The sequence below is a fragment of the Hypanus sabinus genome, chromosome 5, assembly GCF_030144855.1.
Source record: "Hypanus sabinus isolate sHypSab1 chromosome 5, sHypSab1.hap1, whole genome shotgun sequence".
In the NCBI taxonomy this organism is placed as follows: domain Eukaryota; kingdom Metazoa; phylum Chordata; class Chondrichthyes; order Myliobatiformes; family Dasyatidae; genus Hypanus; species Hypanus sabinus.
The window spans coordinates 55,615,636-55,643,208 of NC_082710.1; the positions used below are offsets into that span (position 1 = coordinate 55,615,636).

The window sequence follows — 27,573 nt, forward strand, 5'->3', positions numbered from 1 at the left end:
GTTGATATTTAAGTGTGAGTGGGAGTACTTCCAGAAACTTGTTTCACTGTTCACTGAGCAATATTTTGAAGAAGAGAGTCTAAGATAGGGTGATTTCCTGAACTTCCAGTAATTGCCCTTCTCTCTCCTTTACCATTCCCCATTCCTGTTCCCCCCTCACCTTATCTCCTTACCTGCCCATCACTTCCCTCTATTGCTCCTCCTCCTTCCCTTTCTTCCATGGCTTTCTGTCCTCTCCAATCATATTCCCCCTCCTCCAGCCCTTTATCTCTTTCACCAATCAGCTTCCCAGCTCTTTACTTCACCCCCTCCACCTTTTCTGGTTCACCGATCACCTACCACATTGTACTTCTTCCTTCCCTCCCCCACCTTCTTACTGTGACATACCATCTTCTTTTCCAGTCCTGATGAAGGGTCTCGCCTGAAAGGTCGACTGTTTACTTTTTTCCATAGATGCTGTCTGGCCTGATGAGTTTCTCCAGCAATTCATGTGTGTTGCTTACTTTTCCAGCATTTGCAGATTTTCTTGTGTTTAAGATGGGCATTGTCAAGTTAGGGATCACATTAGACCATATCATAAGACATAGGAGCAGAATTAGGCTATTCAGCCCATCGAGTCTGTTCCACCATTCCATCATGACTGATCCCAGATCCTATTCAACTTCATATACCTGTCTTCTCGCCATATCCTTTGATGTTCTGACCGATCAGGAAACTTGTGGCCTCAACTGCAATCTGGGTTAAAAAAGAAAATCCTCCTTACCTGTGTTCTAAAAGGTCGCCCCTTAATTTTGAAGCTGTGCTCTCTAGTTCTGGGTACCCCCACCATAGGAACCATCCTCTCTATATCTAGTCCTTTCAATATCAGGTAGGTTTCAATGAAATCCCTCAGTATTCTTCTAAATTCCAGTGAGTACAATCCCAGAGCTGACAAGCTCTCCTCATATGTCAACCTCCTCATTCCCAGAATCACCCTTGTGAACCTCCTCTGGACTATCTCCAATGATGACACATTCATTCTGAGATATGGGGTCCCAAAACTGTTGACAAAACTGATGACAAGTGTCTTATAAAGCCTCAGCATAATATCCTTTTTTAATATTCTATTCCCCTTGAAATAAATGCCAACATTGCATTTGCCTTCTTTAGTATAGACTCAACCTGTAAATTAACCTTCTGGGAGTCTTGCACAAGGACTCCCAAGTCCCTCTGCAGCTCTGATGTTTGAACCTTCTCCGCATTTAGACAATAGTCCGGATTATTGTTCCTTTTACCAAAATGCATTATCATACATGTCCCAACATTGTATTCCATCTGCCACTTTTTTGCCCATTCTTTCAATTTGTCTAAGTCCTGCTGTAATTGCATTGCTTCCTTAGCACTATCTACCCCTCCACCTATCTTTGTACATCCACAAACTTTACCACAAAGCCATCATTTCCATTATCCAAATCATTGACAAACAATGTAAAAAGCAATGGTCCCAATACTGACCCCTGAGGAACACCACTAGTCAGTGGCAGCCAACCAGAAAAGATCCAGTTTATTCCCCCTAGCTGCCTCCTGCCTGTCAGCCATTCAGCTATCCATGTCAGTACCTTTCCTATAATGCCATAGGATTTTATCTTGTTAAGAAGGGGGTGGCACCTTATCAATGCATTAGATAAAATACATCCACCACCTCTCCTTTGTCCACCCTACTTGTTACTTCCTTGAAGAACTCTAACATTTGTCAGACAAGATTTCCTTTTATAGAAACCATGCTGACTTTGACTTATTTTATTGTTAGTCTTCAAGTATCCTGAAACCTCATCCTTAATAGTAGACTCCAACACTTTCTCATCTGATGAGGTTAGGCTAATTGGCCTATTTTTCCTTTCTTTTTCTTTCCTCCTTTCTTAGAGAGTGGAGTGACATTTGCAATTTTCCAGTCCTCCGGGACCATGCCAGAATCAAGAGGTTCTTGAAAGATCATGACCAGTGCATCTGTTATCTCTTCAGCAACCTCTTTCAGGACCCTGCGATGTAGTCTATCTAGTCCAGGTGACTTATCCACTTTAAGGACTTTGAGTTTGCCTTATACTTTTTCCTTTGTAATAGTAATAGCGCTCACTTCTGCTCCCTGACACTCATGGACCTCTGGCACACTGCTTGTGTCTTCCACAGTCAAGACAAATGCAAAGTACCCATTAAGTTCATCTGCCATTTCTTTGTTTCCCATTTCTACCTCACCAGCATCATTTTCTGTTGGTTCAATATAAACTCTCAACTCCCTTTTACTCTTTATATGAATGAAAAATGTTTAGTATCCTGCTTTATGTTATTGGCTAGTTTGTCCTCATTTTTCATCTTTTTCCCTTCCTACAGCTTTTTTAGTTGTTCTTTGTTGGGTTTTAAAAGCTTCCCAATCATCCAACTTCCCACTCATTTTTGCTACCTTGGCATTTATGTATGCTTAACATCCAGTGTCAGCCACACTTGCCTACCCCCTGCCATTTGAGAACAACTTCTGTGGGACATATCTATCTTGCACTTCGTGAACATTCCCAGAAACTTCAGCCATTTCTGCTCTGCCGTCATATCTACCAATATCCTCCTCCAGTTCACTTGGGCAAGCTCCTTTCTCATGCCTCTGTAATTCCCTTTATTCCACTGCAGTACTGATTTATGTGATGTATGCTACATCCTCTCAAATTGCAGTATGAATTCAATCATATTATGATCATGGTCTCCTACATTAAACCCCCTAATAAGATCTGGGTTGTTACACAACACCCAACCTAAGATAACTTTTCCCTGAGTGGTCTCATAGACATTCAACAAATCCCCTCTCTTGTGATCTGATGCTTTTCCCAATCGTCTTGCATATTGAAGTCCCCCATTACAATTGTGACATTACCTTTACTACATACCTTTTCCAGCTCCTTTTGCAATCTCAATCCCACATCTTGACTACTATTTGGAGGTCTATATATGATTCCCATTATGTGTGTGTATATATATATTAATTGCTTATGATTTTAAGGATCATGGTTTAATGAACTAACGTAAGAGACTAAAATCTGGTATAGACATGAAAAACTCTGGTGCCCAGTCATGCACATTGAAAACCAATAGGAAGCTCTATCCTCAGGGGAACCACAGCACACTTCAAGTATTTTGAAAATACTAATATGTCTGAATGAGCTCATTATTTAAAGGAACACTTAGAAGATGAAAAAAAAGTTATTTAGGTCATTGTTCCCAAGAAACCAAATGAGTCTGTGTTTAATTTTCTGGTTTGGAAATAGTATAGAGTGAGGTCAATCATTTTAACTCATCTGCCAAATCAATGAACCCTAAAAATGAAGTTACTTTTTTTTATCATCATTCTTGTGATGACCTTTTAGAACAGAGGTAAGGAGGAATTTTTTTTTAGCCAGAGTAGTGAATCTGTGAATCTCTGCCACTGACTGCAGTACAGGCCAAGCCACTGGGTATATTTAGGGCAGAAGCTGATAGCTTGCTGATCAGTCAGGGCATCAAAGAATATGGCAAGAAGGCAGGTTATAGGGTTGAGAGGAATCTGGGATCAGCCTTGTTGGAATGGCAGAGTAGACTCAATGGGCTGAATGGTCTAATTCTGCTCCTCTGTCTTAAGGTCTTATGGGATATGGGCATCACTAGGACAGAGAACATTAATTGTGCATCCTGCTTCCCTTAAGAAACTCCTATAATGCCATGTTCATCAAAGGCACTAATCCTTATGGTGAGAGCAGCTGCCAAGTGCTGTTAATGAGAGATATCAAGGATTTTAATGTGGCGATAATGACATATTCCCAAGTTAGTTTGCTTTGTGATTTGGATGGGGCTTACATCTGGTAGTATTCCCATATGCCTGCTATTCCAGGTTAAAAACACAAGATGCTGCAGGGTTCCTACAGATGCTGGGAATCCAGAGCAACACACACAAAATTCTGACAGAACTCAGCAGGTCCTGATGAAGGGTCTCAACCCAAAACATTGATGATTTATTCATTTTCATAGGTGTTGCTAGACCTGCTGAGATCCGCCTTAAATATACCCACAGGCTTGGCCTCCACAGCAGAATGTGGCAGAGTATTCCACAGATTCATTACTCTCTGGCTTAAAAAAAATCCTCCTTACCTCTGTTCTAAAAGGTCATTTTGAGTGTGATACCAGGTTACTGTCTTGAATTTGCTTCAAGACAGAATTGTTGCAGCAGAGGCAGATCTGGACAGAATACTACTTGTGGAAGGCCTGTACAGCTGAGCCATTTGGTCTCATTGATGTGATATTGTGTGGTGACCATCAGGATATGGCCCTTACTTTTACTTTACTTCATTGTCACCAAACAATTAATACTAGGGCGTACAATCATCACAACGATATTTGATTCTGCGCTTCGCACTCCCTGAAGTACAAATCAAATTAAATATAATAAAAATTTAAATTATAAATCATAATTAGAAAATAGAAAAGGGAAAGTAAGGTAGTGCAAGTCAGGTCCGAATATTTGGAAGGTACGGCCCAGATCCGGGTCAGGATCTGTTCAGCAGTCTTATCACAGTTGGAAAGAAGCTGTTCCAAATCTGGCCGTATGAGTCTTCAAGCTCCTGAACCTTCTCCCAGAGGGAAGAGGGACAAAAAGTGTGTTGGCTGGGTGGGTCGTGTCCTTGATTATCTTGGTAGCACTGCTCCGACAGCATGTGGTGTGAAGTGAGTCCAAGGATGGAAGATTGGTTTGTGTGACGTGCTGGGCTGTGTAATCTTCTGCAGCTTCTTCCGGTCTTGGACAGGACAACTTCCATACCAGGTTGTGATGCATCCTAGAAGACTGCTTTCTATGGTGAACCTATAAAAATTAGTGAGAGTTTTAGAGGGACAGGCCAAATTTCTTCAGCTTTCTCAGGAAGTAAAGGCACTGGTGGGCCTTCTTGGCAGTGGAATCTGCTTGGTTAGACCAATTCAGGTTACTTGTGATATTCACCCCAAGGAACTTAAGGCTTTTGACCTGTTCCACCTGCGCACCACCGATATAGATGGGGTTGTGCGGTCTGCTACTCCTTCTGAAGTCAACAACCAATTCCTTCGTCTTGCTGACGTTGATGGATAGGTTATTGTCTTCGCACCATGCCACCAGGTTCTTAATTTCCTCTCTGTACTCAGACTCATCATTACCCAAGATACGGCCTACAATTGTGGTGTCATCAGCAAACTTATATATTGAGTTCGATGGAAACTTGGCTACACAATCATGGGTGTACAGTGAATACAGCAGGGGGCTGAGTACACAGCCTTGTGGGGCACCGGTGCTCAGAGTGATTGTAGAGGAGAGTTTGTCCCCTTTCTTTACAGCCTGGGTCCTGTCTGTGAGGAAGTTGAAGATCCAGCTGCAGATCTGAGTGCTAAGACCCAGGTTCCGGAGCTGAGGAATCAGTTTATTTGGAATGATGGTATTAAAGGCAGAGCTGTAGTCAATGAAAAGGAGCCTTACATATGCATCTTTGTTCTCCAGTTGTTCTAAGGAGGAATGTAGTGCCAGAGAGATGGCATCTGCTGTTGACCTGTTGCTCTGGTAGGCGAATTGCAAAGCGTCAAGGTTGACCAGCAGGTTATGGTTGATGTATGCCATAACCAATCGCTCGAAGCACTTCATAGCAATTCATGTCAGAGCCACAGGTCGGTAGTCATTCAGGCATGCCTTGCTATTCTTTGGCACTGAGATTACAGTTGCCTTCTTAAAACACGAGGGGATCTTAGACTGAAGCAGGGAGCAGTTGAAGATGTCAGCAAACACTCCAGCTAGCTCGCTTGCACAGGCCCAGAGAACCCATCCCGGGACGACATCTGGGACCGTCGCCTTCCTTGGATTTATCTTCAGGAAGGCTCTTCTAACGTCTTCCTTGCTGACGATGAATCTCGATGCCACCAGGTCGGGTTCATCCAGAGGGGGCGGATCTTCTGTTTGAATCTTGCATAGAATGCGTTAAGTTCATCAGGAAGGGAAGCGCTACAGTTATTGATATTCCCAGCCTTTTCTTTGCGCCCAGTGATCCCATTTAGAGCCTGCCATAGTCTACTGGCATCCCTCTGGTTAGCCTGGGCTTCCAACATGGCTTGATATTGCCTCTTGGCACCCTTAATGGCTTTCCGGAGTTCACGCCTGGATTCCGTGTAGCGACTGGCATCCCCGAACCTAAAAACTGCAGCTCTAGCCTTTACAAGGGACTGGACCTCATAATTTATCCAAGGTTTCTAGTTAGGGAATACCCAGATCGTCTTGCCAGACACACAGTCCTCTGTACATTTCCAGATAAAGTCTGTGACAGCTGAAGCATACACATCGAGGTTAGCTGCCGAGTCCTTGAATACTAACCAGTCCACCGATTCAAAGCAGTCACGGAGGACCTCATCCATTTCCTCTGTCCAATTCGACACGACTTTTGACACCGTGACCTTCTGGTTTAGCTTGTTCATAAGCCAGGAGGAGGGGTATGGCCTGATGGTCCGATTTTCCGAAGTGAGGTCATTGGACAGAACAGTAGGCATCCTTGACTGCTGTGTAGCAGTGGTCAGGTATATTCGGGCCTCTAGTGGAGCAGGAGACATGTTGGTATAACTTTGGCAGCACTTTTCTGAGGTTGGCCTGGTTACAGTCCCCGGCTGTAATGAGCAAAGCCTCCGGATACCTGGTCTCAAGTTCAGGCATACAGTGTATTCACAGCACACTCCACGTCTGCCTGGGGGGGGGGGGGAATGTAGGCCGTTGTCAGTATGACCAAGGTGAATTCCTGTGGCAGATAATAAGGACGACACTTCGCGGACAGATGTTCCAGGTCCGGACTGCAGGAGCTTGTCAGTGCCACTGTGTCCGAGCACCACGCAGTGTTGATCAGTAGGCAGACTCCACCTCCCCTCATCTTGCCCAAAGGCGCCGTGCGGTCCATCTGATGGATCGAAAATCCCTCTGGTCGGATGGCACAGTCGGGGGTGGCAGAGGAGAGCCAGGTCTCTGTGAAACAGAATACACAGCAGTTCTGCATCTCCCTGTAGTAGGTGAGCCTCCCTTTAAGATCATCCACCTTGTTCTCTATGGCTTGCACATTAGCTAGTAGGATGGTGGGCAGAGGCACCCCAAAGCCCCTCCGCTTCAATCTGACCAGCAGCCCAACTCTTTTCCCACGCTTCCTCGGTAATTTGTGCATCTTTCCAGGTTCCCATCGATGCAGTGCGTTGGTGGCAGCTCTTTGAGGTTGGTGGATGCGTCCCGCGGGGATCGATCGGCGGGTTGTGTAGTCGGGTGCTCCAGGTTGGGCCGAGTGATGGGGGAGGCTCCGCTGCCACTTCCAACTGTTGGGGGCCCGGGCTGCCGGCTGAAACAAGTCCGTGAACTGTCACAGTTGTGGAGGCCTCTGCTCCAGCCGAGCCCCGGGCTCGATTTCCAAGGTCGGCGGTGGAGGTCTCACTTCCGGCAGCTGTGGATGGCCACCGATGAAGCTCTACGGTGGTTGCTCCAGGGGAGCGTCTGGGGTACATTGAGGTCTCCGACATCACTTCTGTGTGGTCGTCTGCTTCGGAGAGGTGCTGGTTGGAATGGGCCGCGTCTCCAGGCGCTCCGACAAGGTAGCAGACCGTGGGTCTCCGGGAATGTGGTGGACCTTGGACCAGGCCTCGCTGATTGGGTTCAGTGGCGGTCCGGAGTTGAAGCAATTCTGGCTCGTCGCTGATCTCCAGCTGGGTCAGTAGCTTCTCCAGGGTGTTGTTGATCTTGCTGGATGTAGCAAATTGGAGGTTTAGAAGGGTTTCTCGGGTATAGGATAGCGTAGAGGGCAGTTTGCTCAGGAGAGCACACGCAGAGTCGCCAGATACCGGTGCCATCTTAATATCTTAATGTATAAGTTTATTGGTCAGGTAAGGTCTGGAGGTAATCATAAGTGGGAAAAAAGGTAGGAAGCCTCCACAGAAGAGGTCAGGGGTATGGGGGCCCAGCAAAGGACTCATGCTCCTTGTAAACCACATGGAAATCTGCAAAACATAAAATCTCACAGTCATTGGGATTCTAGGCATGGTCCTGATTGCTGCAAGCCTTTCATTAACAGTTTTAGATTGCTGTGATCAGCAATAAAGCTGGCAATCAGGTTCAAATGTAGTCACTAGAGCCTAGTGCTTAAATATTAATGAGACCTCTTGCTGTTTATATGGGTTTGCATTAATACTGTTACGTATTAGGAAATTATGATGCCAGTAATATCAAATTAGTCAATTACAATATTTGGTATTTGCTGCCATTTTTACTTTCTATTTATACCATTCATTTCAGGCAAACTGAGATAAAATGGGTATTTAAATATCAGCATTCCTTGTAAGCTGTAAAGTTTTGGACTCATATTTCCTGTCAAAAGGTAAGTTTGATTGGCCCTTTTCTTTAAAATTGTTGGGCAAAATTTGTCCATGCATCAATTTATGATTTAAAAATCTCCAGTAAAGCATTGCAACAGAATAGATTATCCAGGATACTATCAGGATTAGAGGCCACGTGCATTAAAAAGCAGTGCTTTGCGGGAGTTTCGGCATTTGGACAGCGGCCAATCACAGATCGGGGCAAGAGGATGAAGCTTGGCAGTAAGAGGAGGGACTGCAAATGTAGAGGGATGAGGCATCTTGTTACAAATGTTCAGTCGCTGGGGAGCAAAATTGAGGACCTGAGGGCAAGATTGCTGTATCGGAGAGAAAAGGGAGCCTACTCTATTCATATGGTTGATCGAAACATGGTTTACTTTGGGCAAGCAAGATATTGTGATCAGATTTGATTTGCAGAATGGACCGAGCTGCTGATTTGGAAAAGACAAAAGATGGAGGTACGTGATTGATGACCAACTCTTGGTGGTACTCCGATGTGGCTGATTTGTTGAGCTTGTGTTCTCCCGACTTGGAGCACCTAATGGTTAAATACTGTCCATTCTATTTACCTAGGGAGTTTTCATCTGTGATCCTGACCGCAGTTTACATACCACCAGTGGCCAACTATAATCAAACGCTCGTGATACTGCATGATGCCATTTCCAAACAAGAAACAGTTCATTCTGACACAATTCAAATCATAGTCAGACACTTCAATCAAGGTTGTTGGAAGAAAACCCTGCCCAATTACCATCAGCATCTAATCTGTAGCACCAGAGGTCCCACCAAACTAGACCACTGTTATACTAAGATAAGAAATGACTACCATTCCATGCCCAGAATGCATTTTGGGAAATTGGATCACTTGGCTGTCCTTCTCCTATCTGCATACAGGCAGAGGCCAAAGAGCAAAGCTCTGGATTAGAACAGCAAAGAGGTGGTTGCAGGGGCAGAGGGGTGTCTATGATATTGCCTTGAATCAGTGGACTGTGCCATGTGGTACCAACCTGCTTCAAGCAGGTTTCAATTATATTGGTGCCCAAGCATGGTGACCTGCGTCAGTGACTATCACCCAGTAATGATGAAGTGTTTTGAGAGTTTGGTGAAGAAACATATGAACTCCTGCTTGTCAAGCAACTTAGATCCCTTCCAATTTGCCTATGGAGCAACAGGTCCACAGCAGATGCCACCTCACTGGCTTTTAATTCAACATTGGAACATCTGGATAGCAAAGATGCATACATCAGGATGTTCCTTATCAACTACAACTCCACATTCAATACCGTCATCCCGTCAAAACTAATCAGTAAGCTCCAAGACCTTGGCCTCGGTAACTCCTTTTGCAGTTGGATCCTGGATTTCCTCACTTGCATACCCCAGTCAGTTTGGATTGGCAACACCATCTTCTCCACGATCTCCATCAGTAGAGGTACACCACAAGACTGTGTGTTTAGCCCCCTGCTCTACTCGCTTTACACTTATGACTGTGTGACTAAGCACATCTCCAATGCCACATTCAAGTTTACTATTGACACCACTGTCGTAAGCCAAATCAAATGAGGTGATGAATCAGCATATGGGAGGTAGACTGAAAACCTGGCTGAGTTGTGTCATAACAACAACCTCTCACTCAATGTCAGCAAGACCAAGGAACTGATTATAGTCTTCAGGAGAAGAAGCCAGAAGTCCATGAGCTACTTTAAATTCCGAGGTATTATTATTTTGGAGGATCTGTCCTGGGCCCAGCATGAAAGTGCAATTATGAAGAAAGCTAAGCAGTGCCTTTGGAGTGCCTTTACTTCCTTTGGAGTTTCAGAGTTTTGGCATGACATCCACTCTTTGACAAGGTGTTCCCTTGAGCCTTGTGGGAGGCAAGTGCAGAAATTTCAGGGGCCCTAGCAGAGATATTTAAATCATCCTTAGTGACAGGTGAGGTGCTGGAGGTTTGAAGAATAGCTAATATTGTTCCACTGTTTAAGAAAGGCTCTAAGAACAAACCTGGAAATCATAGGGTGGTTAGCCTGACATCAGTAGTGGGAAAGTTATTGGAATGTATTCTAAGAGACTTGATATATGTATTTGAATAGATAGAGATTGATTATGGTTAGTCAGCATGCTTTGTGCATAATAGACAGTGTCTAACCAATCTTACAGAGTTTTTGAGAATGTTGATGATACAGAGTATGTTGATGAAAGCAAAGCAATGGATGCTGTCTACAAAGACTTCAGCAAGGTATTTGACAAGGTCTCGCAAGAGAGGTTGGGCAGGAAGGTTCAGTTGTTTGGCATTCAAGATGAGGAAGTAAGAAGCCAGATAGTTGCAGCAGATGGTTGCCTCTCTGAATGGAGGCCTGTGACTAGTGCTGGGTCCATTGTAGTTTGTCATCTAAGTCAACAATCTGGATGATAATGTGGTGAACTGGATCAGCAAATTTGTGGATGGCACCAAGATTGGGGGTGTATGGACAGCGAGGAAGACTATCAAAGTTTGCAGCGGGATCTGGACCAGCTGGAAATATTGGCTGAAAAGTGACAGATGGAATTTAATGCAGACAAGAGTGAGATGTTGCACTTCGGGAGGACCAACCAGGGGAGTGTGGCAGAACAAATGGATCTGGGAATTTAGGCCCATAATCCTTTGAATGTGGTGTCACAGGTAGATAAGGTCATAAAGAAAGCTATTGACACGTAGGCCTTCATAGATCGAAGTATTAAGTACAGGAGTTGGGATGTATGTTGAAGTTGTATAATATATTGGTGAAGCCTAATTTGGAGTACTGTGTGCAGTTTTGTTCACTTACCTATAAGAAAGATATAAATAAGGTTGAAAGAGTAGAGAGAAAATTTACAACTATGCTGCCAGGACAGGTGAACCTGGGTTACAAGGGAAAAATATTTAGGTTAGAACTTTATTTCACTGAATGTGGAGGAGTGACGGGAGATGTGATACTGTAGGGGTATACAAATTTATGAGGGGTACAGATAGGCTAAATGCAAGCTGGCTTTTTCCACTGAGGTCGGGTGAGACTAGAACTAGAGGTTGTGTGTTAAGGGTGAAAGGTGAAATGTTTAAGGAGAACCCCAAAGGTTAACCTCCAGGTTGAGTCGGTTGTGAAGAAGACGAATGCAACATTGACACTCATTTCTACAGCTATAAAATATACGAGCAGGGATGTGATGTTGAGGCTCTATGGCACTCGTGAGACCACACTTTGAGTATTTTGTGCAGCTTTGTGCTCCTTATTTTAGAAAGGATATACTGACATTGGGGAGGAATGAAAGGGTTACCATATGAAGAAAATCTGGCAGCTCCTGGGCTGTATTCCCTGGAGTTCAGGAGAATGAGGGGGAATTCATTCTGAATGTTAAAAAGTCTGAACAGATTAGATATGGCAAAGTTATTTCCCATGGTAGGGGAGTCTCGGACAAGAGAGTACAACTTCAGGATTGAAGGATGTCCATTTAGAACATATGGAGAAATTACTTTAGTCAGAGAGTGGTGAATTTGTGGAATTTGTTGTCACGAGTGGCTGTGGAGGCCAGGTCATTGGGCGTATTTAAGGCAGAGACAGATAGGTTCTTGATTAGCCAGGGCATCAAAGGGTATGGGGAGAAGACAGGGGAATGGGGATGACTGGAAGAATTGGTTCAGCCCATGATTGAATGGCAGAGTGGACTTGATGGGCCGAATGGCTTCTTCTGTTCCTATATCTTATGGCCTTGTTAACATGAGGGGATATTTCTTCACTCCAAGGGTGGTGAGAATGTGGAAGGAACTGCAAGAGCAAGTGGTGGATAAGATTTCAATTTCAACGTTTAAGAGAAGTTGGCATAGGTATGTGGATGGTAGCAGAATGGGGGACTCTGGTCTGGGTGCAGGTCAATGGGACTAAGCAGTTTAAATGGTTGGTCATGGACTAGATGGGCTGAAAGGCCTGTTTCTGTGCTGTAGTTATTTATGACTCTAAGACTCTTTGTGCTATAAGGAGAGGTTGGACAAACTTGAGTTGTTTTCTTTGGAGCACTGGAGGCTGAGGAGGGATCTGACACAGATTTGTAAGATTATGAGAGGCATAGATAGAGCAGACAGGAAGTATCTTTCCCCAGGAGCTGAAGTACTAGAGGCAAAGGTTTAAGGTGAGAGTAGGTAAGTTCAAAAGAGATGTGAGGGGGACAAGTATTTTACACTGAGTGTGGTGGGTGCCTATACTGTGCTGGCTGGGGTGGTGGAGACAAATACAACAGAGGTACTCAAAAGGCAGTTGGATAGGAACATAAACGTGCAGGAAATGGAAAGATATGGATATTGTGTAGGTAGAAAGGATTAATTTAATTGCATATTTAATTGTTAATTCAATTAGTTCAGCACAATCAGCCTGTTTCTGCTATACTAATCTCTGTTTTTTGTTCCATGTTCTAATTACAATGAAGGCAGCATGTTAAAATTGTGTTGCTTGCTCAGTCTAATGATGTCAGTAACAAACCCTGAGAAGATACACTAGAAGAGGGCAGTGCTCCTTGTAATGTAAGTCTGCACTTTTTGAAGCCAGCCAGCATAAATTAACAGTTATTTTGTAGCTGGAGCAGTTGTTTTCTGGTCAACTTCATGGACATTCAACATAGGAAGTATTAAACATGGCACAGCATAGAAGAAGGCAGGCCCCAAGATTTTCTAACACTGATTGTTCCATGATTCTTGACACTGATCAAGGTGGAAATGGTGCATTCACATGCTTCCAGCTCAGACATTTGTAGCTTTGAAGAGTAAGATTACTCCATTCCTATCCAAGGACCTGTCCAAAAATCTCTTAAACTTTGTAATAGTCTGTGCCTCCACCACCTTCTTGGGCAGTTTGTTCCAAATGTTCACCACTCTCTTTGTGGAAATATTTAACCTTCAGATTTTTTTTAAAGTTCCTCCTTTCTCACCTTAAATCTGTGCTTCTGGCTTTAGACTCCTCAGCCCTGTAAGAAAGATTCTGACCATGTATTCTATATGCACCCCTCATAATCTTGTATGCCTCTATAAAGTAATAACTTTATCTCACGTTCTGTGAGAATAAACCCCCAGGTATCTAATTGTTTGTGCTTATATAGAATTGGTAAAGACAGATCCTTCACAGTTTGCTCCAGGAAAAGGAATCACCTCAAATCATTACACAGATGCTGGGACTGTGGGGTCCCTCCAGCAGAGTCCATTAGTGGAAGTATATTTTCAACCTGCTCAATATCATTTGAGTGGCTGCTTCAACATTTGAAGCTGTAAAGTAAAGTGTTTTGGAAGTGGAGAATTGGTGGATATGGTGAAATTATTAAATATTTGCTGGAAATATGTTTCAAAAGTAAAAACCTGATAATAGAACCAATATTTAATTCAACACCCCAAATTATGCAGATGTTTTCGTAGCATATCAGTTAGCACTTAAATTATCAAGCAGTTAAATATTCAACTCGTACAAAATAGAAAACTGTTGATTGTGTAAGGTAATGTAATAGGTGACAGGTGACACATATTGTTCGTAATAGAAACATAATTTACAAACACTGTCATTGAGTTGTTGTGTTCACTTTAAAAGACCGTGTCTGACGTAATGACATTAGTGTAAGGTGACCTCTTTTGGTTTGTTGGTAATGGAAGTCAAGGATCGTGGCTTTTGTTAAACACATAAAACAGTTCTCGCATGTTTTATTCACAAAATCCTACAATGGTAGCTGCAAACAAATCTCAGCTAAATAGAAGAAAACAACACTAAGTCATAGCTAGGATTGAAGAACTGTGACTAATTCTGGTAGATTTAAAGCATGAAACTATTATTGTAATTTTCAGAGTAATTCTGTATAAAGAAATGAGAAGAGGCCTACAAATCCTTAAATAATAGCTTTAGAAAAACCTTCCTTTTTTGTTTGAAGAAACCAGTTGCAAAACTTAGTAGCTTACGGGGTCCATCTTGGATCAATTTCACGACTGCTTGCTGTTTAAGCACTAACACTTGGAGATTCATGCAGGCTTCCAAGACATTCAGTCTTCAGCAGGGAAACTGTTTACTGCTCTTTGTTGGCCATGAAGCTGCTCTTGCCTGGTACAGCCAATTTAAAATGAATTGACAAGTTTAAGACTGCACATTGAGATAGGTAAATGTCACTATTGTTTTGCAGCAGACTGAGCTAAAAGTTCAGTGACCATGGCTACAGCTCTTTAAATCATACTAAACAGGCTCGAACAGCAAGGTAGTGAACTGCAGGAGATGGTGACTGTTAGAACTGGCTTCCCACAGCCACTGATATTATGAAATAAACTAAAAGTGATGAGGCAGCACTATTGTCCTTTTTAATGCAATGAAATGAGACAACTAAAGATGCTTAGAATTTTTACCCATGCTTGGTTGGTGAAGTTTAACCTTAAACGAATAAATCACGGAAAGGAGTAGGTCTTTCGTTGTGTAGAAATTTATTGACGCTATAATAATAATTTTGTAGTTTTTATATTTGCAGTGGTCAAGTGGTAGGCAGGTGCCTTCGATTCAACTATTGATTGTAACAAAAGTGAATGATTTAACATTATAGACATCAGGTACTGTTATCTATAAATCTCTAGGCTTTAACTTTGGTCGTCTGTTTATAGCATTATGGAACATATCTTTTAAATAGAGACCATTTGGCCCATCGTACCCGTGCAGCTGTCTGAAAGAAGCATCAATTAATTGCACTCGTGTGCATTTTCTAGTCTTGCAGCTGTTTATTTTACAACTACAGTCTTTTGAGTTTCTATTTATTTGTCTTTCACTCCCTTTAAAATTTAAATAACTCATAATGTTTCTGAGAAATTTCCCAAAGCCAGTAAAAATCTCAAATCTGTCTCTTCTGGTTAAATCTCACTTGCTGGTGGTATCAGTTTTTTTATATCAAAATTTTAAAACTCATAATTTTAAAACTATTAAAACTCCTCTCAATTATCTTTGCTTTAGTAAGTACATAGTTCATCTGTCCTCTCAAAATTACAGTAATCCTACTTCCATGTACCCATTTTAGAAAACCTTCCTTACATTTCAATTGCCTTGATCCCTTTTCTAAGGTGTGGTGCCCAGAATTGAATGCAATTCTCCAGCTGGTCTGAATTGTGGAGATTAACTATAACTTCCTTCATAAATTGTTTCTATGGTATTAACACTTCAATCAACATTTGGCTTTAAGATTAAAAAGTCATGAAGAATGAATCCAGTTGGCCATATACATGACGGCTGCTGTTTTAAAGTTACATTGGCATCTGTGCCCCATTGTTCAGATGTGGGACATACCATCAATTTCATCAAAATATTATAATTATGGGTTTATTGCCAGGTAGGTTTCCCAGGACCTGGAACCAGTAAATAACTTAGACAGTATGTGCTGAAAATTGTGTCACTTGTTTGGCTAGAAAGACTGGTAATGTCCTCTCATCCTTTCAGCTCTGCCAATTAAATGATTCTCTTCCCTTCTTAATTTAACCCAATTTCCATTATTTTCTCTCATTTAAATAGACATGTTTTCATACCCGCTCCCTCTTCTCCCCTGCTTTTTCTGAACTTCTTGTGTCAGTCTTGGCAAACATTATCACTGGAAAGAAGAACAAATCAGAGAAAAATTCTTTCTGTGATGCCAAGACTTGCATCGGCAGAGCTGTTTGATGAAAGGTTTAGGTGGATTCAGGGCTTTGGCATTGCTTCTATATCAGATATCTCTTTTGGGCAAGAGAAAATATCAAGGCTTCTTGCTATGCATTAGCCTAAAGATTGTGATCTGAATTGGAATTTTGAATGCCTCTGATGAAATTGATCTCACCAGGCATTTTGACCTTGGTATTGAAATAACTCTTCGACAGCACCTGTCCACTCTCTCCTGAAATTCATCACATATCCACTGAGACCACTTTAACATCCTTACAGTGCACGTTACCTTTGCAAATTCAAGAACATATTAGATTTATTGTTAGATACGTCATGCAAATGAATGCAGGTAAGTCTATAGACCAATAGGAGATAGAGAGGCATAATATAAATAGAAAAAACAGTAATCCTTTAATATTGGCAACAGCAATTTTTCACATCCATAGTTTGGGCTTTCATAGAAGTTTCTGCAGGTTTGATGTTTTGCTCATTGACTATTAGTGTGTAGAAACATAACATACTGAACACAATTGAAATCAGTTTTTAATTAAACAGATACAAGCCAATTCCATTCTTTCTATTTCAAAACCTAAAGTGACAAAACATCAAGTGGCACACCATTAATTGAGTAGGGTTGAAGGAGAGGTGGAATGAATCCAGACATTCGTAATTTGACAAGGTCATACTCAAACATAATGTTAGTTATTCAGCATAGAGAATAGACCTTCTGTCCACTATAACCATGGCAATTACCGATACACTAGCATTCCCCAAAATCCCCATGACTGCCATACCAGCACTTGGCGCATAAATTTCTACATCTTGGTGGTTCAAGTGATCATCTAGTTACTTCTTATATGTTGTGAAAGTCTTTGCCTCCCCACCTTCATCAGGCAGTGCTCTCTCCACACCATAGAAGGATGAGATTGCAATGAGAAGATGTCTGGAGTGGAACATTTTAATTATGGAGGGAGAGTGCAGGCTGGCTGAGATTTGGATGGAGTGGAGGAGACTGAGAGGCATCTGTTGGAAGTGTTCAAAATTATGAAGGGTGTAGATAAAGTAGAGTGCATTCTGTGTAGTCTATTGGTCATAGATGAAGGTAAAGGGGAACAGTTTAAAAGGTGAATGAAGGAGCTAAGCTTTCATTCAGAAAGTGGTGTTTGGAATGTTAATGATGATGCATGACAATGGAGAAATTTCAGCAAGTATACTGAAAGAGGATACTTCATCTGAAGAAAATTGTAGTAAAATAAGCTACCAACAGCAGCATTACAGAAACTCCTTCGAGCGCATCTGCAAAAATAGCGTAATTTCTACCTTTAATATCTCTCTTTTCTCTTTTTAAGGTGGATGGGGTTCAGTTGAAGACCCAGACCTGGAGTGCTCGTTGCCGATTCTCGAGTTCAAGAACTCGGAAAATGTAACGCAATGACGTTATCATCACAAATCAGCGAGCTGTTTTTGTAATGTTTCTCCTTTCACTGTGAAAAGGAACAGCTCTCTTTACCCTTTACTGGGATGTGGAATTGTTGGGTGAATGATTAGTTTTTGTTGTATCGCATATCATGGTCTTTATTCGGGGCTTTGCTATTGCATGCTTGGTGGGTGAAGGGTGCTGATGTTTTTTTTTGCGGAAGTGGGTGAGGTGGGGAGGGTCATTGTTTTGCTGCTGCTTATGTGTGGGAGGGAGAAATAGGGGGTCTTTGGGGTTCTAGCACTCATTCTTAGGGGCACTCTTCTGTTTTTGTGGATGGCTGCAAGGAACAAGTTCAGGATGTATATTGCATACATTTCTCTGATAATAAATGGAACTACTGAACAATCTGAGAAAAAGAGAAACTCAATGAATCAACGAACAGTTGGAGAGATTAAATTGTTGGAGATCGCTCACTTGATGAAAAATTTTAGAGAATAAACTATCCATTTTAACACTTTGTCAAGAGATTAGATAGTTGCAAGTGTGAATTTAGCCAAAGGTAGTTTTAAAATGTTTTGTATAAAATCAGATTACCGTATACATATAAATGTTTGATGTCTAAAATCCCTTTCTTTTCAATGTCACTCACTTCTGTGATAAACCTACTATAAGGAAAATTAACTTTGATCAGTGTAAACCTGTGCTGGGCTGAAGAAGAATTACATCCTGCAGTAGCCAGGGTTCCTTCCATTAATAACCAAATTCAAATCAATTGGACAATTAAAAGGAGTGTAAACTATTTCAATTGGTGAGGGATAAGAAGGCAAAATGAAAAGGAATGTAAGTTTCTACAAAAGAATACTGGAAGCAAAGATTCGAGGCTGGATTAACTGGGGAGCTGAGCAGGCCTTAGAATGAGAGAGAGAAGGTTCTCCACTTCTAGTCTAACTCCCTTATCCTTCCTTCTAAATCTTTTTCTATATGTCGGCATTTCTCTTGCTCTCATCTTCAGTCTTATGAGTCTCTGCATTAAATAGATAATTATCAGCCATTTCTTCCAACTCTAAATGCACCTCTTCCTCCCTTACTTTTTCAGTATTCTGAAGGAAAGCTTCCTTGTGTAAAGTGCTAACCCAATTATCAGTCACCCTGAATATTCTCTCTCTTTCTTTTGGGAGGGAATTTCCCTGCAGAGAAGATGTGCTCTTTGACCTCTTAGCTCCCAGCTATATCCAAAATATCCAAAATCCCAAATATTAGTTCCAGTTGAGTCACTGAATTAATTGTACTGCTTGTGCTTGACAACATTGTACTTGCTGCTAAAAATACTCTGTGATTCTGTGATTCCACAGAATCTGATAAGTTCCATCTCAGAAAATTTCTGGGTGCAAAAATTGAACATTTAAATCAGTTTTCATCATGTAACTGCAGTAATCTTCATTCACAGTAAGATTTCTTAAGTGGCTTTGACCTTATTTCTTACCTTGGACATGGATGTTGCTAGGTTGTGCTGAAGACGCTGTGACTGGTGGATAAGGTTTGAGGTGGGGTCCTGAAAATTGTTGTACTTGGGATGGCTGTGGCGTTCTCCTGTGCATCAACGGAGGAGGTGCAGCAACTCTCCTGGGACTAATGCGGTGAGGAGAAGGAGCTGAGGCTGCAAACCTGTGGAAAAATCAATAAAGATGCTCATGAGATAAAATGGCACTTTAATTTTACGAAGTTGCCTTTATATATTGTACTTTGAGGGCTCCATTGGTCATGGGTGACCATGGACGTTGAGCCCAGCTGTCTCGATATACAAGCTTGGGCAGTATAGTATGGAGAGCAAACTGTTGTCCATGCAGCAAGCTCCTCCTTACCATGCATCTGATGAACCTAAAGGAACAGCAGAGACCAATACAATTTGGCACCAGCAGTGTCACAGGAGTTGCCAGCCAGTGTTTAACTCAGTGTAAGGCTGCCTCAGGGGCTCCAGATCTGGATTTTTCCCTTGGGATTTACTCCTGAAGCTTTCCCCATGAGTGGGTATAGTTGCAAGGCAACAGAGGTTTGAGATCAGAGTTTTCCCTCTCCTGGATGAGCTGTCAAACACATCTGTTGGGCCCCACCTGCTGGAAGCAACTGGTCTTTAGGTACCAAAAACCCACCTTTTCCCCTTCTCCTGTCAGTAGAGATTGGTTCATCTGGGCTTAGTAGCTAAGCCACACATAAAGGCCAGGAGCTGGACTTGGTATTTGTCAGAGGTGCTTGACAGAGCAGTCCTCCAATTTACAATGGGTCTCACCAATGTAGAGGAGGCTGCATTAGGAGCACCTCTGCTCCATCTCCTAACAGCGGAACTTCCTGGTGACCCAACATTTTAATTCCATTTCCCATTCCTGTTCTTGTTCTGGCATGATGGTCCATGGCTTCCTCTTATACCAAGATGAGGCCATGGAGGAGCAACACTTAATATTCTGTCTGTGTAGCCTCCAACCTGATGGCATGATTATCAATTTCTCCTTCTGGTAAAACATCTTTCCCTCCATCTCCCCTCTTCTTCTATTCCTTGATCTGGCCACTTATCTCCTCTTATCTGCCTATCACCATTCCCTGGATCCCCTCCTCCTTCCTTTCACCTATGGTCCACTCTCTTCTCCTATCAGATTCCTTTCTCTCCAGTCCCTTATCGTTCTCACCTCCCTGGCTTCACCTATCACCTTCTGGCTATCCTGCTTTCCCCCTCCCCCACTTTTTTATTCTGCCACCTACCCCCTTCCATTCATAGTCCTGTCCCGAAATGTCCAATGTTCATTCATATCCATAGATGCTGCCTGACCTGCTGAGTTCCTTTAGTGTTTTGTATGTGTTACTTTTAAAAGGTATGTCATTTAGAAAATATTAATATGATTCCACAAAGACAGAACAAATTTATGTGTTCGAAATTGTGTTCGAAAAGCCTATTGATTGTTTTTGAGAACATAACTGGTAGAAATAAAAAGGGAGAACCTGAGGATGCTATGTATTTGGATTTTCCGAAAGTTTTGAATGAAGTCCCATGTAAGAGGTTAGTGTGTGTGCAAAACAAAATCACATGTTGGCAATCTCTTTGTCCTCATACACCAGTTACAGAAAGTAAACAGGTACAGCAAGTGATTCAGGGGACAAATGATATATTGGCCTTTATTGCAAAATTATGGTTTAGCACATTGTAGTTGCTGCTCAAATATGCTTTCTCATCCAAACAAAGACTGAGTGATTGCACTGTTCAAAGGATGTCTTACTACAGGAGCACAGGAGAAAGGATGTGTTACTACAAATATATGGGGCCTTGGTGAGAGTGAGTTCAGTGAAAGTTCACTGGACTGATTCTTAGGATGACAGAGCTGTTGTAGGAGGGCAGGTTGGATTTAATAGGTTTGTATTCATGAGCATTCAAAAGAACAAAAGGAGTTCTCACTGAAGCATGTAAACTTCTGAGTATACTTGAAAAACTAGATGCAGGGATGGTACTTTACTGGCTGAGGTTTTTGAACCAGGTATTACAATTCCAGGATAGGGAGTTAGATAGTTAGAAGTAAGATAAGGAGAAATTTCTTCACTCAGAGGGTATGGTGATGAGGTATTTTGAGAGTTTGGTTCTGGCTAGAATTACTTCCTCTCCTGGACCCACATCAATTTGCTTATCGCCACAATGGGTCAATGGCAGATGTGATCTCATTGGCTTTTCATGCAGCCTTGGATCACCTGGACAATACTAATATCGATGTCAGGATGCTGTTTATTGACTACAACCCAGTGTTTAACACAATCATTCCTACCTATTGATAAGCTCCAGAACCTGGGCCTCTGTACCTCCCTCTGCAGCTGGATCCTCAATTTCCTAACCGGAAGACCATAATCTGTGCAGATTGGAAATAATATTTCCACCTCACTGACATCTTAGCCCACTGCTCTACTCTGTCTACGCTCATGACTGCGTGGCTAGGCACAGCTCAAATATCATCTATCAATTTGTGGATGATACAACCACTGTTGGCAGGATTTCAGATGGTGATGAGAGGGTGCACAGGAGTAAGCTATATCATCTGGTTTAGTGATGTTGCAGCAACAACCTGGCCCTCAACATCAGTAAGACCAAAGAACTGATTGTGGACTTCAGAAAGGGTAAGATGATGGAACACACACCAGTCATCATGGAGGGATCAGAAGTGGAAAGAGTGAGCAATTTCAAGTTCCTGCTCCAATCTAACCTGGACCCAACATATCGATATAGCTACAAAGAAGACATGACAGCGGATAGATTTTATTAGGAGTTTGAGGAGATTTGGTATGTCACCTAAAACACTCACAAATTTCTACAGATCTGCAGTGGAGTGTGTTCTAACTGGCTGCATCACCATCTGGTATGGGGGGAGGGGCTATTGCACAGGATTGAAATAAGCCGCAGAGAGTTGTTAGCTCCATCATGGGCACTAGCCTCTGTAGTATCCAGCACATTTTCAAGGAGCAATGCCTCATTACCAAAGTCATGCCCTCTTCTCATTGCTACCATCAGGAAGGAGGCACACACTCAGTGAATCAGGAGCATCTTTTCCCCCTCTGTCATCCAATTTCTGAATGGGCATTGAACCCATGAATACTACCTCACTACTTTTTTTATTTCATTTTTTTCACTTGCTATTTAAGTTGACTATTTAATATATAAATGTAATTCATAGGTTTTTCTATTGTTGTGCATTGCGTTGAACTGCTGCTGCAAGGTTAACAAATTTCATGACATATGCCATTGATATTAAACCTGATTCTGATTCTAAACTTGTGGAGTTCTCTATCAAAAAGGTACTGGAGGCCAAATTATTGAATGTATTTAAGAAGGAGGTAATCTTTTAGGTGCAAAAGGCAACAAGGTATATGGGGAGGGAGCAGAAGTGCAATTTGAGATAAAGGATAAGATATGATCATAGTGAGTGATGAAGCAGGTCCTGAGGGCTGAATGGTCGACTGCTGCTCCTACTTTTCTTTGATTCTAATGTCTGGGTCAGGTGGTTTGTAAGGTGAGCTGTCCTTCTACATTGCTAATAGCTGATGGCCAAGCAAATCATGGGCAGGATGTTTTCCTCAAGGGATAAGACTCAAAAAGTTCAGTAGACAAACTGAAGCATTATACATCCGTTTTTGTATCTGTGAAATAGTTAAGTGATTTCCATTGCAAAAGAATGCTTTAGTTGGAAGTCTTCTTTTCATGAATTATTCATTGAGCATGTACTGACATTGGTGACAATAGTCATTAATAATACCCTGGTTGGTAGTATAAGAAATGTCTTCTGGACAGCTTTCAACCTACATTTCAGTTTTTGCCTTAATCAGAATTTTCTACTGGTAAACTGCAAATCTGCGGGTGTTAACACCAACTATCAATATGCACTTACAACTGAATTTTTCAATGTAAAGATGCCACCATATACAGCAAATGCAATTTGTTTTTGCTTTTCTTTGGTTATAGTTTGTTTCCACATCTTTCAACTGCTGGAAAATTGACTTTTAATGTCTGCAAATCGTGTGGGTTCAATCAACTGAGAATCTTGGTGAATGTTGAATTGTTAGAGTTAACCTTTGACCTTCAATCTTGCACAGCTTTAGAACTGCCAGATGAATTGGAAACTGCATTGAAAGAATTCCAGCCGCATTGGAAGCAGATACATTGACATTGGTCACGCTCCCTTCAGCTGGTGCTTCTGGAGAGAACTGCCAGCTAACAACATTTTGCAGGATAGTACAATCCTGATTTCTGACTGTACAGCTCAACACATGATTTGGAAAACATTAGATACTGGCACTGGACTCGGGGCCAAGTCCAGAAGTGGAGCTCAGCTGTGCCGATGAAAGGGGTGGATTAACTTTGTAACTGACCTCTCAGCTTCATAGTATATGCTCAAAGTAAATTTATTATCAAAGTACATATACGTCATCTTTTGCTACCCTGAGATTCTTTTTTGCAGGCATTTATAGGAAAAATAAATGCAATAAAATTAATGAAAAGACTCTACATAAAAGGACAAAGACTGACAAATGACTAATGATCAAAAGTAGATTTGCAGATTTGTAGTTTACCAGTAAATTCTTATTAAGGCAGAATCTGAAATGTAGATTGAAAGCTGTCCAGAAGATGTTTCTTATACTACCAACCAGGGTATTATTGCTATTGTCACCAATGTCAGTACATGCTCAATAAATAATTCATGGTAAAAAGACAACTAACTAAAGCATTCTTTTGCAATGGAAAAACTGAAAAATAAAAATAAATTAATACTGAGAATATGAGTTGTAAAGAGTCCTTGAAAATGAGTCGGTCAGTTGTCGAATCAGTTCAGAGATGTGATTAGTGTAGATATCCATGTCAGCTCAAGTGCCTGATGGTTGTAGGTTAATAACTATTCCTGAACCTGGTGGTGTAGACCAAAGGCTTCTGTCCCTCTTACCTGATAGAAGTAGTGAGAAGATAGCATGGCCTTGATGGCGGGGGTGTTTGATGATGGATGAGGCTTTCTGGTGCCAGTATACCATATAAATGTTCTTAATGGTGGGGAGTGTTTTGACTGTATCAAGTACTTTCTGTAGTCTTTTCCATTCCTGGGTATTGGTGTTTCCATACCAAACTGTGAAGCAACCAGTTAGGATACTCTCCACTGCACCCATAAAGTTTGTCAAAGCTTTTGGTGACATGCTGAATTCACGCAACTTCTTAAAAAGTAGAGGTGCTAGCATGCCTTGACTGAGGTCCTCCATAAAGCAGTTACCCAATCTGTGGATAGCTTCTTCAAGGCAGATGAGATTAAATCATGAACACCTAGCCCAGTACACTAGATTGGACGAATTGAGAATGACTCACTCCCTCACTTTGAAAGAGTGTTTAAAGGAAAAGATAGCTGACCATTTTTATGCACATGATCATTCCTCTTAGAAACACATGTCAATAAACCTAGGAAGAATAATGAACAGGATAGATGTAGTCTACTAATCCTGTGAGAATCTGGTTTGAAACAATGAAGAAGATGTCAAAATCAGGCGATCTTGTAAGATAGATACCTATGAAGTAACTGAGCCAAGTGTGTAAATACCTCTTTAACCTTGTTAACTTTTCACCTATACTCACTAAAAGGTATGCCATTTGTTATGGATAAAAGTGTTCTGGATAGCATGTGGCACTTCCACTATAGCCTGAAGTATTATTGTCTTAAACACCTTGGAATTAACTCTAATGAACTGCAGAAATGTTAAAGGTCAAGAGTTACAATTACAAGGGACTCTGTTAACTGCTTTCAATATGTTGCTAGGTCAAGATGAAAGAACCTAGAAGCTGAAATTCACATATTTTACTACAACAACAAACTATTCCCTCACAGATGGAGCATGCAATAGCAAAGAAGCTACTGTCTTTCAGGTCAATGCAATTTAGAACCTCTGAAACAGGTAACAACAGGTGCACCAGGAAATAACTGAAACAGCTGGAGAGCAGACACAGGAATTAGCACAAGGAGAACTTCCTGACTCTCATGTGATCTTCAATGTTACTCAAAAACCTGTGCAGCTAGAATCATTTATTAGTTATGAGCTACCAGTTACACACTACGCCTAAGCACCAAGGGAGAATGTCATGGAATAAAGCAACATTATTGATATGAGGCACAGCTTGGGTGAAAAAAAAATGGTTGCATTGTATTTTAATTTTGCCTGTAAGTAGTTTTTGCTGATTATGTGGAAAAAGGGAGCTAAGCATGTACCCAGATCTTAGTTAAGGAAGTGAAGGTGATTAAATTATTTTCTTGTTGTTTGTTGTCTTTAACAGAATAATTTTGAGCTGAATTTCCTTTAGATCAAGCTGAATTAATCAAAGTACCTTCATTTAAGGTTCACAGGACTACACAGGCTTCTCCCCACAATGAGGTGACAATCCACGGAGAAGAATGCCGTCTGGATCTATGCTCCTCGTAGGGTCACCCATGGCGGTAAGGTCAAGGGTGAGGTCCCTGACAAAGCACAATACAACCAAGATCTCAACGGTGGAACAGGCGGACAAAGTTACTTCGAACTCAATGGCTGTGAAAGTGGGTGAAGGCTGCAACAAATCCATCAGCTCCAATCGTTGTGGTTTCCATGCCATTGGGATCAGCTGGTTGATTTGTGAAGTATCGCATGCTTCTTGGAGTGCAACATCAAGTACACATTAAACAAGTACATGCACGGGCGTCTTCACTCTATGGGCCACTTCTTCAGAACAAAGACCATCATCCTGGACCTTGAGGGATTGCCACGACGACGAATTTATGGTTGCTATATAGCAAGACAAAATGTTTAATGTTTCTGTGCTGTCTGATCTGGCTTCCAGTTCCTGAAGAGACTGGACTCCTTACAGAGTTCTTCATACTTACAGCAAATGATAATGTTCTTAGCAGGAAAGACTCTGCATTCAAGTGTGGATGATTTGTCAAAGTATTTGAAGAACTGCTTGAAAATAGGAATGTTGTTCTCTGATAACAGTCCTGTCAGCCTTATAGACTTCTCTGCAGCAGAACTTGTTCAGTACTGGCATATGGATATCCTTAGCCCTGACAAAAAAGCTTCACCACAACCAGCTTTTGCTTTCAAATAAACCAAATTCAGAGATAATTTGAATGTACCATAACTGCCTGACAAATGATCATTGATGTGTGTGATATTGATGAGACTGATACCACTTCTGTATCAACAATACTCTGGCTTGAGGTTTACAAGCTAATGAATGACAGTGAAATTGTGAATGCAGAAATCGCCAGAATTTAGTAACAAATTGCTGCTGGGTAGCAGGTTGAACTCCCAAAATCAACACTTGATATTGTCCATTCACCCTTTGTGTTCATGGGAGAACTAGGTCCTAGGTGCAGCCCAGGGCATTTGCCCTTGAGTTAAAAGGAAGGGAATGGCTGTGACAGTCTCAAGTATAAGTTTATTTATTTAAAAATTCTGTACACTTATAGATAGGTTATCAATTCACTATCACTTTTCAAGATTTAAAAATAAATTACTTAATTCTCTTGGACTTCCTCTGAAGTATTTAAAAGTGTTTTAAGTTATTGTAAAGTGTTTGAGATTTTTCACATATTTGAGTTATTATTAAGTGGTTTGTTTCTTCTAGTTTTGACAAGTTGTTAAAAGTTTCAGAAACATGGAAAATCCTCTGTGTAGTTTCTAAGTTCTGTAGTAAGAATTAACGGAGATAAGTTTATATATTTTTATTAAAATCAGCAGAGAAGGAGTACTATTTGGTTTTGACTGCAAAATCTAATCCATATTAGTAGAACTGCTTAATTCAATTACATAACACAAAAGTGTTGTGGATTGAATTGTGGCATAAAATCAATAGTGAAAAACAATAGGTGTCTCATAATTCATTTTGCATATATTGAAGTTATCAATCATACCATTTTGACCCCATCACTCTTACAGACATGAAACACCTAGAGTGCACAGAAGAGATTGTAATACTTATGCAATGCACAATTGAGACCTACCCCGTGAAATTGATTCTTGTAAACAGAATTACCACACAGGAAATCAGTTTAAACAATGGGGACCAGCCCTGCACCTGTGCTCTTTGCAGAACTCATCAATTACTCCCAGTTTGTTTGGGAGTGGGAGCTCTGCTCTTTGTAGTGAGCGACCTTTGTACATAGTTGAGATCATTCAATTGTGGACTCAGTGAGCCTCTAGCAAGTCCAGGGACAGCAACAGAGGATTCAAAGGCCAAAGGTAAAGCATCTTTTTCAAAGATGTCTAAAAGAGACATGGAGAAAGGATTCTGTCCAGGTGACATATCTTGTCCCTCTTCAAAGAGCCATACTCCAAAGAATATTATGAAAAGGTTACGACACTCAAAAAAGTTGTGGTGGCAGAGATTTGCACATTCTGCTGATGAAGGTCTGGTCAGAAATCGACCACTGTTACCTGTTGATATTAATATCTGCCATTGTGACCTTATTGGCTTTGGAGTCAATCTAGGCAGCAACAATTAATACCTGTTACATGTTCTTGTTGGGAGTACAGTACTTCATTTGAGAGTTCACAAATGCATTCACACAAATGGAG

At 41.4% G+C, this 27,573-nt stretch overlaps 1 protein-coding gene and 1 long non-coding RNA gene across 2 annotated transcripts in view; one reads left to right on the forward strand and one right to left on the reverse strand.

Moving 5' to 3' along the window:
• The window catches only part of glis3 (GLIS family zinc finger 3), a 485,132-nt gene that overhangs the window by 43,449 nt on the left and 414,110 nt on the right, over nt 1-27,573 (reverse strand). Inside the window, exon 9 of the mRNA XM_059969975.1 lies at nt 18,950-19,131. Within this exon, the coding sequence (XP_059825958.1) occupies nt 18,950-19,131 (182 nt within the window). The remainder of the gene's footprint in view (nt 1-18,949; nt 19,132-27,573) is intronic.
• On the forward strand, nt 17,397-26,527 carry LOC132394169 (uncharacterized). The gene is made up of 2 exons (XR_009512208.1): nt 17,397-17,582; nt 25,360-26,527. It is a non-coding gene; the product is annotated as an uncharacterized LOC132394169 (long non-coding RNA).